The sequence below is a fragment of the Catharus ustulatus genome, chromosome 11 (assembly GCF_009819885.2).
Source record: "Catharus ustulatus isolate bCatUst1 chromosome 11, bCatUst1.pri.v2, whole genome shotgun sequence".
Classification (NCBI taxonomy): Eukaryota; Metazoa; Chordata; class Aves; order Passeriformes; family Turdidae; genus Catharus; species Catharus ustulatus.
This window is the reverse complement of record NC_046231.1, coordinates 20,347,026-20,358,391: the sequence shown is the minus strand read 5'-3', so window position 1 is coordinate 20,358,391 and position 11,366 is coordinate 20,347,026. Positions and strand designations below refer to the sequence as shown.

General features: G+C 59.8%; 2 protein-coding genes across 4 annotated transcripts; one reads left to right on the top strand and one right to left on the bottom strand.

The window, feature by feature from the left end:
• Nucleotides 1-17: 17 nt before the first annotated feature.
• Nucleotides 18-4,987, bottom strand: CTU2 (cytosolic thiouridylase subunit 2). The gene is made up of 15 exons (XM_033070100.2): nucleotides 4,737-4,987; nucleotides 4,532-4,606; nucleotides 3,835-3,913; nucleotides 3,704-3,763; nucleotides 3,538-3,598; nucleotides 1,994-2,103; nucleotides 1,633-1,916; nucleotides 1,417-1,552; nucleotides 1,184-1,315; nucleotides 995-1,086; nucleotides 827-918; nucleotides 694-745; nucleotides 544-610; nucleotides 411-469; nucleotides 18-330 (listed from the first exon to the last, which is right to left on the bottom strand). The coding sequence occupies exons 1-15, from the start codon at nucleotides 4,814-4,816 to the stop codon at nucleotides 282-284; spliced, it is 1,428 nt and encodes a 475-aa protein (XP_032925991.1). The 5' UTR covers nucleotides 4,817-4,987; the 3' UTR covers nucleotides 18-281.
• Nucleotides 4,988-5,071: 84 nt separating this feature from the next.
• RNF166 (ring finger protein 166) lies at nucleotides 5,072-11,046 on the top strand. 3 transcript variants are annotated; one of them, XR_004419090.1, is made up of 7 exons: nucleotides 5,072-5,249; nucleotides 6,395-6,551; nucleotides 6,980-7,092; nucleotides 7,375-7,489; nucleotides 8,194-8,301; nucleotides 9,009-9,180; nucleotides 9,472-11,046. XR_004419090.1 is itself a non-coding variant. In XM_033070123.1 (6 exons), exons 1-6 carry the CDS (start codon nucleotides 5,077-5,079, stop codon nucleotides 9,072-9,074), a joined length of 732 nt encoding a protein of 243 aa, XP_032926014.1. In that variant the 5' UTR covers nucleotides 5,072-5,076; the 3' UTR covers nucleotides 9,075-11,046. The 3 variants fall into 3 exon arrangements, 1 of the variants encoding a protein (XP_032926014.1); XR_004419089.1 differs by having other exon boundaries at nucleotides 9,342-11,046; XM_033070123.1 differs by having other exon boundaries at nucleotides 9,009-11,046.
• The last annotated feature ends 320 nt before the right edge of the window (nucleotides 11,047-11,366 follow it).

Here is an 11,366-nt window from a genome sequence, read left to right as displayed (position 1 = left end):
GTTTATTTATACAGATACCGAATAAAACAAACTTGAGGCCTCCCTGGCTGACAGGCAGCTGGGGCAGGGAGGTGGGGGAGAGCAGGGACCTGCACCCCAGCACCCAATAAACAGGGCCTGGGGGTGCTCCCTGCCCTTTGCTGGGACAGAAATGGGGTATAAAAGCAGCTGCCTGGGTGTCAGGAATCCTCAGCAACCTCTGGGCTATCCCTGAGGAGTGGCACCTGCCCCAGCAGTGCCACAGTGGGATGGGAGTGTGTCCCCAGCTGTCCCCAACCCCTTCAGCCCTTGTTGGACTCCTGGTTCTCCTGGTCCTTCTCCATCTCAGCTCTGCAAGGGATGGACCCTGGATGGACACGGCCTCGGGGCTGAGCAGGTGGGAGGTGCCCCCCTCTCCCCACCCCCGGTACCTGCGGATCCTGCGCTGGCCCTCGGCGCGCACGTAGGGTGGCAGCGTGTCGAGGGGACCCTGCATGAGAGGGGCTGTGAGTCTGGGGACCCCCATCACCCCCAGAACCACCCCCCTGCTCCCCAAAACCTCACCAGCTCCTTGAAGGTGAGGCGGCAGCTGTAGCACAGCAGGGGGATGTAGGCAGCTTTGCTCTCAACCCTGTGGGACAGGGACACTCAGGGACAGGGACACTCAGCAGTGCCACTGTGGAATCCTGGAATGCCCCCAGCCCATGTGCTCACCCTGCTGCTGGCTCCTCCAAGATCAGCGTGGGCTCCAGAGCCAGCTCCTCCTCTGTAAGAGCCAGGGGGTCACTGAGGGGTGCACAGCTGCTCCCCAAATCCCCCTGAGCCCCCCAGTGCCCTCCCCACTCACCCCCAATGGTGTCCAGGCCGCAGAGGCAGAGGAGGCAGCGCTGGGACTCACTGCTGGCCTTGGCTGGCTCTGGGCTCAGCTTCTCCCCGGTCCTGCAGCCAACACAGGGTGAGGGGGTGCACCCCAATCCCTCCACACCCCCAGTTCCCCCAGGAGGACCCCCCATACCTGTACACGGTGCTGATGGTGGAGGGGAACTCCTCCTGCAGCCCCAGCAGGAAGCGCTCGACCAGCTGGTGGATGCTGGGCTTCTCCCGGCGCTGTGGGAGCCAACAGGGAGGGCAGGGCAGGACTGGGGGGTCCTGTCCCCACTGTGAGGACACAGAGTGTGGGCTCCCCACCACGGGACCCCCCTACCTTGGTGAAGAGGGGTGGCACAATGACAGTGGGGACGCTGAAGAAGCGGTTGTAGAAGGCGATCTCCTTGGCCGTGTAGTCCCGCATGGGTCTCACCACCATCACATCACCATGGCGCTGGTCTGTAAAGCCCTGTGGGTGCAGGGCTGCCAGGGGACTGTGCCACCACCCATTCACGCCCCCGTGGTGGCATCATGTCCCCCCTTGGGTGTGGGTGCCTGTCCCCAGCTCACCGTGTCCACGGCGAGGAAGGCGCCGCGCCCCAGGGAGAGGTTGGTCAGGAGCTTGATGGCCACGCGTGTGAGGCTCTCGCCCGTCATCACCTTGGTGTAGCCCCTGTCCCGGGCTGTCTGCATGATCAGGTGGGTCCTGGGGACGAGGTGACAGCAGATCAGAGCCACCCTGCCTGCCTGGCATGGAGCTGGCACCAGGCAGGGTCATTCCCTCACCGCAGCATCTCCAGCAGCTCCTCCCGCGCCGTCGCCGTCCCCGCGGCCTCGAAGCTGCGGAGCAGCTCCTGGGTTTGGGCAGCGTCCGGCAGCCGGGGGGTGGCCGAGGGTCCTGCTGCCGTGTCCTGGCTGCTGTGACCAGGCAGAGAGGTGCCAGTGTCCCCATCCTGCCGCTGCTGCTGGATGAAGCTGTCCACAGCCTCCTTGTAGGAAGGGCCGGATGGGCCGGGCGTGCTGGTGCGCTCCGGTCCCGGCTGTAGGATGGATGGGGGCAGCTCCAGCGCCTGCAGGGCAGAGAGAGATACAGGAGAAGTTGTCCAGGTGTGTCCCCTCAGCTCAGCACCCCATGTCACCCCAGTACCTCCTCCAGGTGGATCAGGTAGTAGGGGAAGCCAGTGGCCTTCAGCAGGGTCTCCATCTGAGCCAGGCTCTGCTCCCGCTGCTCCGGGCTCTGCCTGCGCACGGCTCCCTCTGCAAGGCACAGGGACAGTGCCAGGGCTGCTGCCACATCCCCAGCCCCGTCCCTGGGCTGGCACAGAGCAGGGGACACTGTGCTGGGGGTCGGTGATGGGGCAGGGAGCAGGGAGTGGGGCTGGGAATGGGGCAGGGAACAGGTATGGGGGCCAGGAATGGGACAGGCAACAAGGCTAGAAAGGGGAGTGAGGCAGGGAACAGGGAATGGATTGGGATGGGCAGTTGGACAGAGAGTAGGGAATGGATTGGGAATGGGCAGCTGGACACAGAGCAGGGAATGGATTGGGAATGGCAGTTGGACACAGAGTAGGGAATGGATTGGGAATGGGCAGTTGGAGCAGGGAATGGATTGGGAATGGCAGTTGGACACAGAGAAGGGAATGGATTGGGAATGGGCAGCTGGACACAGCAGGGAATGGATTGGGAATGGGCAGTTGGAGCAGGGAATGGATTGGGAATGGCAGTTGGACACAGAGAAGGGAATGGATTGGGAATGGGCAGTTGGACAGAGAGTAGGGAATGGATTGGGAATGGGCAGTCAGAGCAGGGAATGGATTGGGAATGGGCAGCTGGACACAGAGCAGGGAATGGATTGGGAATGGGCAGTTGGACACAGCACGGAATGGGCTGGGAATGGGCAGTTGGAGCAGGGAATGGATTGGGAATGGCAGTTGGACACAGCAGGAAATGGGCAGTTGGACACAGAGCAGGGAATGGATTGGGAATGGCAGTTGGACACAGAGAAGGGAATGGATTGGGAATGGGCAGTTGGACACAGCAGGAAATGGATTGGGAAGGGGTAGTTGGAGCAGGGAATGGGCTGGGAATGGGCAGCTGGACACAGAGCAGGGAAGGGATTGGGAATGGGCAGCTGGACATGGAGCAGGGAATGGATTGGGAATGGCAGTTGGACACAGGAGGGAATGGATTGGGAATGGGCAGTTGGACACAGCAGGGAATGGATTGGGCATGGGCAGTTGGACACAGCACGGAATGGGCTGGGAATGGGCAGTTGGAGCAGGGAATGGATTGGGAATGGCAGTTGGACACAGCAGGAAATGGGCAGTTAGACACAGAGAAGGGAATGGATTGGGAATGGGCATTGGAGCAGGGAATGGATTGGGAATGGCAGTTGAGTCACAGAGAAGGGAATGGATTGGGAATGGGCATTGGAGCAGGGAATGGATTGGGAATGGCAGTTGGGTCACAGAGAAGGGAATGGATTGGGAATGGGCATTGGAGCAGGGAATGGATTGGGAATGGGCATTGGAGCAGGGAATGGATTGGGAATGGGCAGTTGGACAGAGAGTAGGGAATGGATTGGGAATGGGCAGTTGGAGCAGGGAATGGATTGGGAATGGGCAGTTGGACACAGCAGGGAATGGATTGGGAATGGGCAGCTGGACACGGAGCAGCAGCAGGATCCCTCACCCTCCACGTAGACCAGTCCAGGGACGAAGCGGAGCCTCTTGGCCGCCTCCCGGCTGAGCCCCTGCCAGAGGAGGGGGGTGAGGTGAGGGGTGAGGTGAGGGGTGAGGTGTGGGGTGAGGGGGAACGAGCCGTGCGCCCCCCGAGCCCCCCCAAACCCCACTCTCACCTCCTGCACCTGCCGCACCATGGCACTGGAGGCCGGGCCCCCCGACACTGCCAGCAGCACCTGTGGGGACAGCGGGGACAGTCACAGCCCTGGGGCCACCCCCGGTCCCTCCCCGGGTCCCCTCCCGGTACCTTCTCTCCCGGGAAGATGACGCGGTTCTTGCCCAGCATGGCACGGAACTTGTGCACAAAGTACTCGCGGAAGCAGCTCCTGGGGACACGGGGACTCCCGAGCTGCCACCCCCAGACCCCACAGCCCAAAGTCCCCTCCATGTCCCCGAGACCAACATCCCAGAGATCCAACGATCCCCACGAACCACGTCCCCAAACCTTACTGTCCCCCGTTCCCTGCTCTCAAAACTCGATGTCCCCAAGCCCTGATGTCCCAAACCTTGAAGTCCCCAATGTCCCCAGCCCCAACATCCCAATGCTCCAGACACAACATCCCTGAGAACAACTATTCCAGACCCTGATGTCCCCAAGCCCCAGAGCTCCCAAGCCTCCATCTTCTGGAGACTCAGAGACCCCAAATTCTGATGTCCCCGATTCCTGATGTCCCCAATTCCTGGTGTCCCCAGTTTCTGCTATCCCCAAATTCTGATGTCCCCAATTCCTGCTGTCCCCAATTCCTGATGTCCCCAAATTCTGATACCCCCAAATTCCTGCTGTCCCCAACTTCTGATGTCCCCAATTCCTGCTGTCCCCAATTCCTGCTGTCCCCAAATTCTGATGTCCCCAAATTCTGCTGTCCCAAATTCCTGCTGTCCCCAAATTCTGCTGTCCCCAATTCCTGCTGTCCCCACCCCCTGTCCCCATCCCCGTCCCTTACCGGCAGAACGGGTCCCCGACGCGGATGACGAGCGCGGCCGTGCCCTGCCCGCACTTCATGCACGTTCGGGGGTGGCTGTGGGGACACGGCCGGTCACCGGCGACACCGGGACCCGCCCCTCCGGTCCCCGGACAGCACCAGGAGGTACCCGGGATGTCACCGGGGGGTACCGGGGGTGCATGCCGAGGCCGGACCGGACTCACACCTGTCTGCCGGTGCGCGGCGGCGCCGCGGCGGTTCCGTGTCCGCCCCGCAGCCACCACCGTCACCCGCCGCGTCGCACATGGCGGGGCCACTCGGCTCCGGTGGGTCCCGGTGGGTTCCGTTTGGTCCCGGTGAGTCCCGGTGGGTCCCGGTGAGTCCCCGGGGGTCCTGCTCGGCTCGGGCCCCGCTCGGCTCGCACTCGGCTCTGCTCGGCCTCGTTCGGTTCCGCTCGGCTCCGCTCGGTGCCGGCGTGTCCCGGTGCGCTCCCGTCGCGCGGTGATGACGTCGCGGCGCAGCTCGATGACGTCGCACCCAGCCCGCCGGTGGCCGCCGCCGCCGCCATGTTCCGGAGCCTGCTGGTGGCGGCGGCGCAGCGACCGCAGGGCCCGGCCGGGCCCCCCCGCGCCGCCCCCGGGCCCGGGGCCGCGGCCGAGGCGCTGGAGGCGCAGTTCAGCTGCCCCATCTGCCTCGAGGTTTTCCACCGCGCCGTCGGCATCGCGGGCTGCGGGCACACGTGAGACGGGGCCCGGGCGGGGGCGGCGGGGACCCCCGGGCTGAGCCGGCCCCGGGGACGGGCGCGACGCGGGGCTGGCCGCTGTCTCTGCGGGCTCTCTGCCCGGTGACCCCAGCCCACACCGGGATCCCCAGCCCACACCGGCGATGGTTCAGTACCGGGACCCCCCTCCCACCCACAGTCAAATACCGGGACCCTGATCCCGCCTCACCGGGATCCCCATCCCTTCCACTGCTCTGCTCCCAGACCTGGCTCCTGTCCCCAGGATCCCCAAACCCTTGTTCGGGGACACCTCGATCCCTTTTCTCATCTGATTTTAGGGACGTTTCCAAGGGGCTGTGGTTTTGTTTGGGGCTCCAGCAGCGCCTCACTCCTTGTTCGGGGCTGGGGGCGATCCCTGACCCCTCCTGATCCCCCCTGCTCATCCCTGCTGGGATTCCTCAGCCCTTGGATCCCTTTGTTCCTGGGGATGTAAGGACGTTGGAATGAGGTGATCCAGGCTCCTGCTTGGCCTGGATACTCAGCACTGGCTTTGGCTGCTTTCAGATGCAGCCTTGGAGCAGTGGAATAGTCTGTGCCTGCAGGGAGCTCCCTGGGGGCTCACCTGCTCCCAGTGCTCCCAGTTCTCCCAGCAGAGCCCTGTGATGCCTTGAGAAGCTGACCTGGAATAGAGGCTAGACAGTGTTAAAGGAATAAATAGAGATTTAATGAAATCCTTCAAAGGATGCACCTTGGGCAGTACAAGAGCTCTGCCCTAGATGGACCCCAAGCCAGCAATTTTCACACTTTTATCAGTTTGGGTCCATTTCCATCTTGGGGTTCATTGTCCAATTCCAGGTCTCGGTTCTGCAGTCCCACCCTCCCAGATTCTCTCCTCAATTCCCTGTTTGCACTTTTTGGGGCTGAAGCTGCAGCTTGTCCTTGCTTCTGGGGCTGGAAAAGGATTATTCTGTGTGACTGAGCTGTGAGGAGAACTTGGAATACCTTGTACATTCAGAGTCACACGCCAAGGCAGTGCAGAATCTGAGAAACATAAAAGCTAAAACTTCAGGCATCACCTGGTTCTTGGGGCACTGGGAGTCCTGGGGAGCAGGGTGCTGAGCTCCTGCTGTCCCCGGGGTGCTCAGGGCTGCTGTGTCCCCCAGGTTTTGTGGGGAATGCCTGCAGCCCTGCCTGCAGGTGCCCTCCCCGCTGTGCCCGCTCTGCCGCGTGCCCTTCGATCCCAAAAAGGTGGAGAAGGCTTCCAGCGTGGAGAAGCAGCTCTCATCCTACAAGGCTCCCTGCAGGGGCTGCAGCAAGAAGGTAAAGCTGCCTGTCCACCTTGTCCATATTGTCCACATTGTCCATATTGTTCACATTGTCCACATTGTTCACATTGTCCCCATTGTTCCCATCCTACTCTGAAATGTGTCCAGAGCTGGGAAAGGCTTAGCCTGGAGAAAAGGAGGCTCAGGGGGACCTTATGGCTCTGCACAACTCCCTGACAGGAGGGGACAGCCAGGGGGTCAGGCTCTGCTCCAGGGAACAGGGACAGAACTTCTGGAGATCCCTGCAGCCCCAAATCTCCATCCTGCAAGGAGGGATGGGTGGGTGCAGCATTCCTGCTGCTCTGGGTCATCCCCCATGGGCCAGAAGTCACTCCCACCTCAGCTGAGCAAAGCCAGCTCCTGTCTTGGCTCCTGGCAGGTGTTCCTGCCCCTCCAGGAATGTTTCTTGTCCTCCTTCTGCAGGTGACCCTGGCCAAAATGCGCTCTCACGTCTCGTCCTGTGCCAAGGTGCAGGAGCAGATGGCCAACTGCCCCAAGTTTGTTCCAGTTGTCCCCACATCCCAGCCTATTCCCAGGTATTCCTGTGCCTTGGGTAGGGAAACGTGTCCCTCCTTGCATGCCCTAAAATCCAGGTGTGTGTTGTGCCTTTCCCTGGGAGGAAGAGCAGCACCTTTTCCTTCCTGGCGCTGCTGCTCCGGGTTTCGGAGCGTGGGGTGGGATGAAGGATCCACCAAAGCAAGGAGGTGGGATGGGAAGGGGCTGGGCTGGCTTCTGCTGTCACAGGCCTGTGCTGTGTTAGTTTGGAAGGAGTCAATCCAGCCTCCCCTCAGATCTGAGCTCATCCTTGCTCTCTTCAGCAACATTCCCAACCGCTCCACGTTTGTATGTCCGTACTGTGGGGCCCGGAACCTGGACCAGCAGGAGCTGGTGAAGCACTGCATGGAAAACCACAGGAATGACCCCAACAAAGTGGTGAGTGGTGCTGGGATGTGTGACAGCTCTGGAAATCCAGCCATCCCCCAGCTGGTGCAGCATCCCAGGCCAGCAGCACAGATGTTTGTGGAAGCACAGCTGGTTTAAATCCCTTTGGGAGGTGGGGATCTGTCACTGCTTTGTTAGAGGCTCCCTGGAATGAGCTGCCTCCATCCTTCTGTTCCTGCAAACCAGCTGGTGCTGGATTTCCTCTCCTTGTTCCCTCTGGGTTGACCAAGGTGGGGAACTTGAGATCTTCAGCACAGGAAGGACCTGGAGCTGTTGGAGTGACTCCAGAGGAGATCACCAAGTTGATGAGAGGGATGGAGCAGCTCTGCCATGAGGAAATGCTGAGAAAATTGGGATTGTTCAGGCTTGGGGGAAAAAAAAAAAGGCTTCAGGGAGACCTAATTGTGGCCTTCCAGGACCTTCAGGAAAGGTGTAGAGAGGCTATTGATAAGGGCCTGGAGTGACAGGACAAGGGGGAGTGGATCCAAACTGCAGAGAGTTGGTTTGGGTTGGATACTGGGAGCAGTCCTGCTCTGTGAAGGTAGGGAGGCCCTGGCACAGGTTCCCAGAGAAGCTGTGGCTGTCCCTGCATCCCTGGAAGTGTCCAAGGCCAGGCTGGATGCAGCTTGGAGGGGGGACACCCCTCACCTCTCTGGGAGCCTCTGTGCAGGTGCCACCATTCCATGTCCCCACAGGTGTGCCCAGTGTGCTCTGCCATGCCCTGGGGGGACCCCAGCTACAAAAGTGCCAACTTCCTGCAGCACCTGCTCCACAGGCACAAGTTTTCCTACGACACCTTCGTGGTGAGTGTGACCCTGAGCCAAAAAAGGGGACCCCCTTCCCCATGTTCTGTGGCAGGAGGTGAAACCAGCCCTTCCCATCCTGCTGGACACACGTGTCCCACCCTTGACACCCCCACACTCACACACCACACACACCAGCAGGAGAGAGAATTGTTCCTGTGCTCCACAAAATGGGTTTTTCCATTAAGCTCTGCCCCTGAGGAATTCTAACACAAAACCCCTTTTCTTGGTGGTTTTGGGAGGAGGGGGTGGGACCAGCCCTGCCCCAGGGTTTGGGGGGGTCTGGTTGTTGCACGTGGGGGGTCCCTGACCCCTCTTGTGTGGGGGGCAGTTGTGAGGCTCAGCCTTGGCCTCAGGGGAGGCTCTGTTCCCATCCTGCTTTTATTGGATAGATGTCAGGGAAAAGAATCTCCAGGCATTTACAGAGGAATATCCCAACCTGGAGCTCTGCAAAAACCCCTGGCCTTGCTAGAAAGCTTCACCCTTTGGCCTCAGCTTGTGTGAGCATGTTCCATCCCTCCTGCCAGGTGGGAGATTCCAGGCAGGAGAGGGATGTGGGCACAAAGGACACCCCAGAAAGCACGGCTGCCATTCCTGGGATCTGTGTGCCAGAGGAATGGAGGCACAACCAGGAGCAGGCAGGGCTCCATGGGCACAGCATGCCCTGGCTGTGCCAGCTCTCCTGAGCTCCCCTGTTTGATTTTCAGGATTACAACATCGACGAGGAGGCGGCGTTGCAGGCAGCCCTGGCTCTGTCCCTCTCTGAGAACTGAGGCTGATCCCTCTCCCTGCCCCACTCTGGGATCCCTCCCACTGCTGCTCTGTTCCCGCTGCAAATCCCACCTCGTTGGAGAAGGTGGAGCCTCTTCAGTTGTCACAGTGAGTGAGCAGAGACCTCTGGAGAGAGAGCTGGCGCCGCAGGGCTGGGATCAATCCTTGGATAGGCGTTTAATATCCGTGTTGAGAGCATATCCCTGTGTCCAGATCTATGTGTTATTAGCTGCTTTTGGCACACTCATCCCTGCTCTCTGTTCCAACAGAATAGGTACCTGAAACTGATAGATTGGATGCCAAAAACACCCTAATTTGGGACTGGAATCAGCCACATCCTTTTAAAAAGGAGGAAGGTGGCACGGAGCATCTTTTTTTAAACAAGGATTTTTTTTCTAGAGATGTCAGGCTGTCCTGACCCCCATGCTGGAGGCTGGAGCTGCCTCCATCACCTGAATCCCAGGATGAGACTGAACAGTGGTTCAGAGGAGCCCTCGAGGATGGCATCCAGCATCCAGGGAAACCCTCCCCTTCCTCGTTTTGTACCGGCTCTTGGGATACCAAATCCTTGCCTTTTTCTACACGAAGCGGCGCGAGGCCTTTTCCACGTTTTCTAGAGCGGGGTCAGAAGCTGTTCCCCTTCACACTGCAATATCTGCCACCATGGACAGGAGTATTTTTATGGAACATTGTTAAGAAAGTTTTATTTTTTACACAAATAACCCAAGCAAACTTACACGTGGATTGGGAGTAGGGCAGGAGGCAGGAGCTGGATCCCGGAGCGGCGCGTCGGACTCTGAGGTGAGAGGAAGTGCTGGGATCTTTCTGGGACATCCCTGGATATTTCTGGGCCTTTCCTGGATATTTCTGGACCTTTCCCTTCCCTCACCAGAATTCCTCTGCCTGTGAGGGAGCAGGCAGGATGGTTGTGCCACGCTGGCACTGGGCAGGAGCAGCTGGGTTGGATCTGTCCATGGAATGAGTGTCCATGCAGAATCCCAGCCCCAGCACCGAGCTCCTTATCTCCCCAGAAATAAGGGATTGCTTCTCCCTGGCCTAATCCCTCCCTGGGAATGGGGCACTGTTGATCCAAGGTGCTCCACAGCATCTGATGACCCATTCCCCCTGCCTGTTCCCCTCAGCCCTGCCTGCTGCTGCTGGAGTTGGCTCTGGAGCACTGGGAGAGGCTGGGAGGGAGATGGGAGATGAGGCCAAGGCGATTCCTGAGAGCCTTCCTGCAGGATGTGCAGGGAAAGAGGGGTGGGAGAGGCTCCCTCTGCATCTCCCTGCTTGGGTAATTTCCCAGCTTTATCCAAAACCTGGCTCCAGCTGTGCTCTAGCAATACTGGCTTGGGTTTTATTTTGATTTTCGTAGTACTGGATGATTTTGGGATCTGCAGCCCTGCGAGGAGCATGCAGGGAGCCCTCAGCTCCCCAGGCAGGGCAGGGAAAGGGCTGGAGCTGCTCTGCTCCCCTTTCTGGGGCCAGGCCAGTGAGGAGGGATGGGATCTTCTCATACCTGCCCAGCATTGCTGGCACCTGGAGGGTGTTCCTGGTGGGATGGAGAGCCCCTGGCATCTTCCAGGAGGGACCCAGGAGCGTTTCCCTGTGCTGTGCTCAGCTGGGACCCTCAGCTCCTGGAGCAGCCTCTGAGAGCTCCCTGCTGTGAGGCCAGCACTGTTAACCTCGGGCTCCTTCCCTCTCCTCCTTCTCCTTCTTTTTGCCCCACAGAGACAGAGCAGGGGCAGCAAGAGCTGCTTTTGTAAAGCACTTTAAGGCCCTGGGTGTGAGGGGCCATGCCAGGCCGTGCCAGGGATTTCTCCGTGATCCCGCCGGCCATGCCTGCCAGTGCGTCACCCACCACTTTTTTGCATAATTAGAACTTTTAACGAGCCGTCCTGTTTTTTGAAGAAGAATTAATTCAATGACGTATTTGTAGCAAACCATTTTTCTCAATAAAGGCAGTTTCATCCACGCCTGGCCTGCTCTGGGGGAAGCACTGAAGGGGTGCTGGGAGCACTGGGATCATTTGGAGCACTGGGATCAGGAGCGCTGGGGGCACTGGGAGCACTGGGATCAGGAGCACTGGGATCATTTGGAGCACTGGGATCATTTGGAGCACTGGGAGCACTGGGATCAGGAGTACTGGGGTCATTTGGAGCACTGGGGTGTGGAGATTACAGCAAGTTTGGGAGGTGTCCTGGGGATACTGGGGTGGTGCTGGGGGGACTGGGGACACCTAAGAACACTGGGGCAATGGGGTGCTGGGGACTGAGCGGTGCGGGGAGAACGGG

Bases quoted from the DNA above. Each gene is read 5' to 3' on its own strand.
- CTU2 (XM_033070100.2), bottom strand. From the start codon at position 4,816: ATGTGCGACGCGGCGGGTGACGGTGGTGGCTGCGGGGCGGACACGGAA. The intron at 3,764-3,834 runs GTACCGGGAGGG...CTGTCCCCACAG, and splicing joins TCATCTTCCCGGGAGAGAAG to GTGCTGCTGGCAGTGTCGGG. The intron at 746-826 runs GTGAGTGGGGAG...TGGCTCTTACAG, and splicing joins CGGCCTGGACACCATTGGGG to AGGAGGAGCTGGCTCTGGAG.
- RNF166 (XM_033070123.1), top strand. From the start codon at position 5,077: ATGTTCCGGAGCCTGCTGGTGGCGGCGGCGCAGCGACCGCAGGGCCCG. The intron at 6,552-6,979 runs GTAAAGCTGCCT...CTCCTTCTGCAG, and splicing joins GCAGGGGCTGCAGCAAGAAG to GTGACCCTGGCCAAAATGCG. The intron at 7,490-8,193 runs GTGAGTGGTGCT...ATGTCCCCACAG, and splicing joins GGAATGACCCCAACAAAGTG to GTGTGCCCAGTGTGCTCTGC.